We start from the raw sequence: 3,454 nt of genomic DNA on the forward strand, positions 1-3,454 counted from the left end.
ATTGACGTTACAGTTAATTTTAAATAGATACACTGTAAATAAATAATTTAATATGAATTAATCTAAATTATTCATAAAATATTATTATTATTTGATTTTTATTGAAATTGCAATTTAAAATTCTGTTACTTCAAAACTGTAGATAGTTTGAGTTGTATTTTAATCGTATAGTTTAATTTAAACGCCAGAAACCTTTTTAGATTGATGAAATTAGTATTTAGCCTTTTGTTCCCATATGGAAAAAATATTAATCTGATGAATGGCTTTTGTTTTGTATATTTATATATTGATATTAACTTAAATTTATTAAATATTTATAGAAAATTATAATATAAAATATATAAAAAATTATTTGTATTTTAAAATATTCTAAATTTAAATAAAATAAATATTAATCTAATTTAAGTAATAATTGGAAGCATTTTTTCTTAATAATTTTTGGAAGCATTTTTTCCTAATAATTTTTAATAATAATAATGATAATTATTATTATTTATTTATTTAATTTTATATTATAATATTATCTCCATCACAATTATATAACAAAATTTCGAAAGTATTTTACACATCTTTACATTTGAATTAGTGATTATTGACCCGTAATTTAAATAAACAATAAGGTAAAGGTAATTAGGACAACTAGCTAAAATGCAAAAATGCTTTGGCATCAAATTTACGGTTTCAAATTTCTTTTACCGGTTGCTTTACTTACCGTTTTGAAATTGAACAAATTAAAAAGGTGAAAAAACGTTGCATAGAACGTCAAATTCCGGGCCTATCAACTTACATAATATGAACATAAATTTATTCAATCGTGTATATAGATTTCATTCGTTCCCCAAAAGTACAGTCTTCTCATAAGAGAATCATATTATATTACAAGCCAACGGCGACCCTGTCGCACCGTCTTTTCCCACCGGAAAACACCTCGGCGGCCGCTTCCCTCTTATTTGCGTGCTCCGTCATGCCCGGGCAAGAATTTAATGGGGATAGCTGCAGATTTACTCCAAACAGCCGGACTGAAGAAGAATCGCAATTTCCTTCGGTGGACGGAGACGACCTTCGGTGTTCTACGAAATCTAGGGACGACGGTTTCCCGTCATCTGACACAGACTTCGGGGTCAACAATAAGTTCACAGAATTAGGGCCGGCGACACAAGGAATCAAACGGTGACCGGATGAATTTTGGACATCCGCCGGCGGCGGTGTGTCAAAGAGCTGCTCCCTGTGCGGGGAAGCTTCCGCAGCCAGGGGATTGATAGCCAGCTGGCAGCGTCCGAGTGACGGCGGTGGGGCAGCGGGAGGGAGGAGATAGCGGGGCGGGCGGCGGGAGGTGATGAAAAGGCGGCGCGACCCGGAGACCCGCTCGAAGGTAACGATGTCGCCGGCTTGGAGGCGTTTTTCTTTGACGAAGCGATTCCATCCTTTGGTGAGCACGTAGCTCTGGCTGCTGTTCCAGTAGGAATAGCGGAACCGCCAAATCTTTTCGGTGCTGCTGTCCTCGAAATTTAGCAGGACACCCTTCCCCTTGTCGTGAATCGATGCCTGGTCGAGAGGAAGGTATTTCTCGGCGTATTGCTTCGGAATAACGAGACGGTTCAGCATCCCCACGTCGCTGGGCGTGACTGCCTTGTCGAACAGGTGCTCGCGGGGTTCTGTTGTTGTCGACCACGCGATGTCGGGATACGCCGCAAAGGAGGTCGTGTCGTTCTTGTCAAGTTCTTCGTCGTAGGTATGTCTTCTGAGCATGTCGACGATTTCACTATTGGAGTGGCCGCGGAGAAACAAGGTCTCCGGATTCCTGTCGGCGAAGTTGAAGTTGGTGATGGCTTCGGCACCGCGAAGCATTATGGCGGCCCTGTCGTAGGCCCTGGCGGCGTCTTCTTCGCAGTTGAATGTCCCGAGCCACACCCGCCGGTGCTTCTCGTATATTTGCGCACCCCAACGCCCGTTGGGCTGCGCGACCACGCCCTTGTATTGGGACGACGGCAGCTTGCGCTGCGCCGAGGGAGTTGGAATGTTCTGGGAAGAAACAGCGTTGATTCCATTCCCCATTTGTTGCCCTGCTCGATTCGGCAACAAAAATGAAGCAGCCGCAGGTGACGAGCTCGAGTCGTCCTCGGTCACTGCCTTGGGATCCTTGTAGTCTGTTGTGGTTGAATCGCCCCCTAACGCCTTGGGGAAATGATAATTAGGCTTGCTTGAATCACTGGAGCTATCGACCTCTGCAGTAAGAAGGCACTGGCCCAATCTTAGAGCCACATCGGGAGTATTGGGGGAATTGGTCCTGCCCACGGCCTGCAACACATAACCAGAAAGTCAACGTCGATCTCAGAATCTTCACGGAAATTCCTGAGCCACCAATACAATTTTCAAAATTTCAATTAAAGCCCAGATCCTGCCCAAGATACCCCATTCAATATATAAACACCACTCACAGAAGCTAACTAGTCATGGCCAATCGAAACCATCATCCATAAATCCCAACCACAGCGCGTCGCTCGGCTAAAACACGTATAACAAATTGACTCACCTTCAGCAAATCGCAGGGAGCGGCCATCACCTGCACAAGCCACAACAGTGCCAGAGATTTTCTTGTGCGCTGCTAAGAGCCCAGAAAATGAATCATGCAGATGAAATACCAATACACTATATAACTGGGTTTTTCTGCTGGTACAGCTTACATGACCACTTGGGTATCAAATAGTCCACCTGATATATTATTTCTGTACGGATGACGTGTTGACTGGGTCAACTCCAGCACCCAGCCAGCACTTGACCTTCACCAAAGTCCGTCTAACCTGTCTGGAGTTCGAATCCCGCAGCTCCTTCAAACGCGCTTTCCCATACTGACCCGCTGTCGTGGACTGTCAGAACACTTGACCCGGTTTCGATTTTACCTGGGTTTTTCCTTTGAATTTTATGAAACGTCAAAGTCTTTTTAATGTGGAAGGTTAGTTTGAGGAAAAACATAATAAGAAAAATAAATATTATTTTTTAAAGTTGGTTTTATAAAAGGAAAAATATCTAATATCAATATCGTTTATTTTTCTAAATATAAATGGAACATTTATAAACTTGTACGGAGGATGTTCTCATCAGGACTGTTGTGTGAAATTGGGACGCAATTCTTAATCTATTTTGAAACAATTAAAAATCAGAAAAAGGAAAAGTATGGAAAGAGAGCAAGTATATAATTTTGTTTATTTTAGAACAACTCAAATCTTTAAAATAAGAGAAAATAATTAAAATATATGTTTATAAATTTTTAATATAAATATATATGAAAAATTCTGTTCCTTAGCTTCGCCCCAAAGAGAAGGGTGGTTGGGGCCTTCTTGATATGCATCTCTTTGGCAAGGCGCTCATTTGCAAATCCTTCCACAGAGGCTTATTTGGAAATGGTCCGTGGAGTCTCTTGATAAGACAAAAGTATCTAAAGGGCCGCCCCTTG

The 3,454-nt window shown here is 41.5% G+C and overlaps 1 protein-coding gene across 1 annotated transcript; it reads right to left on the bottom strand.

Annotated features, from left to right (window-relative positions):
• Positions 1-733: 733 nt before the first annotated feature.
• On the bottom strand, positions 734-2,662 carry LOC149173068 (AP2/ERF and B3 domain-containing transcription repressor RAV2-like). Its single transcript, XM_089427873.1, has 2 exons — positions 2,534-2,662; positions 734-2,298 (listed from the first exon to the last, which is right to left on the bottom strand). The coding sequence occupies exons 1-2, from the start codon at positions 2,558-2,560 to the stop codon at positions 877-879; spliced, it is 1,449 nt and encodes a 482-aa protein (XP_089283999.1). The 5' UTR covers positions 2,561-2,662; the 3' UTR covers positions 734-876.
• Positions 2,663-3,454: the final 792 nt, after the last annotated feature.

The sequence above is a fragment of the Pinus tabuliformis genome, chromosome 4_2 (genome assembly GCF_031772625.1).
Source record: "Pinus tabuliformis cultivar Carrire ecotype Pingquan chromosome 4_2, CPIR1, whole genome shotgun sequence".
Taxonomy (NCBI): domain Eukaryota; kingdom Viridiplantae; phylum Streptophyta; class Pinopsida; order Pinales; family Pinaceae; genus Pinus; species Pinus tabuliformis.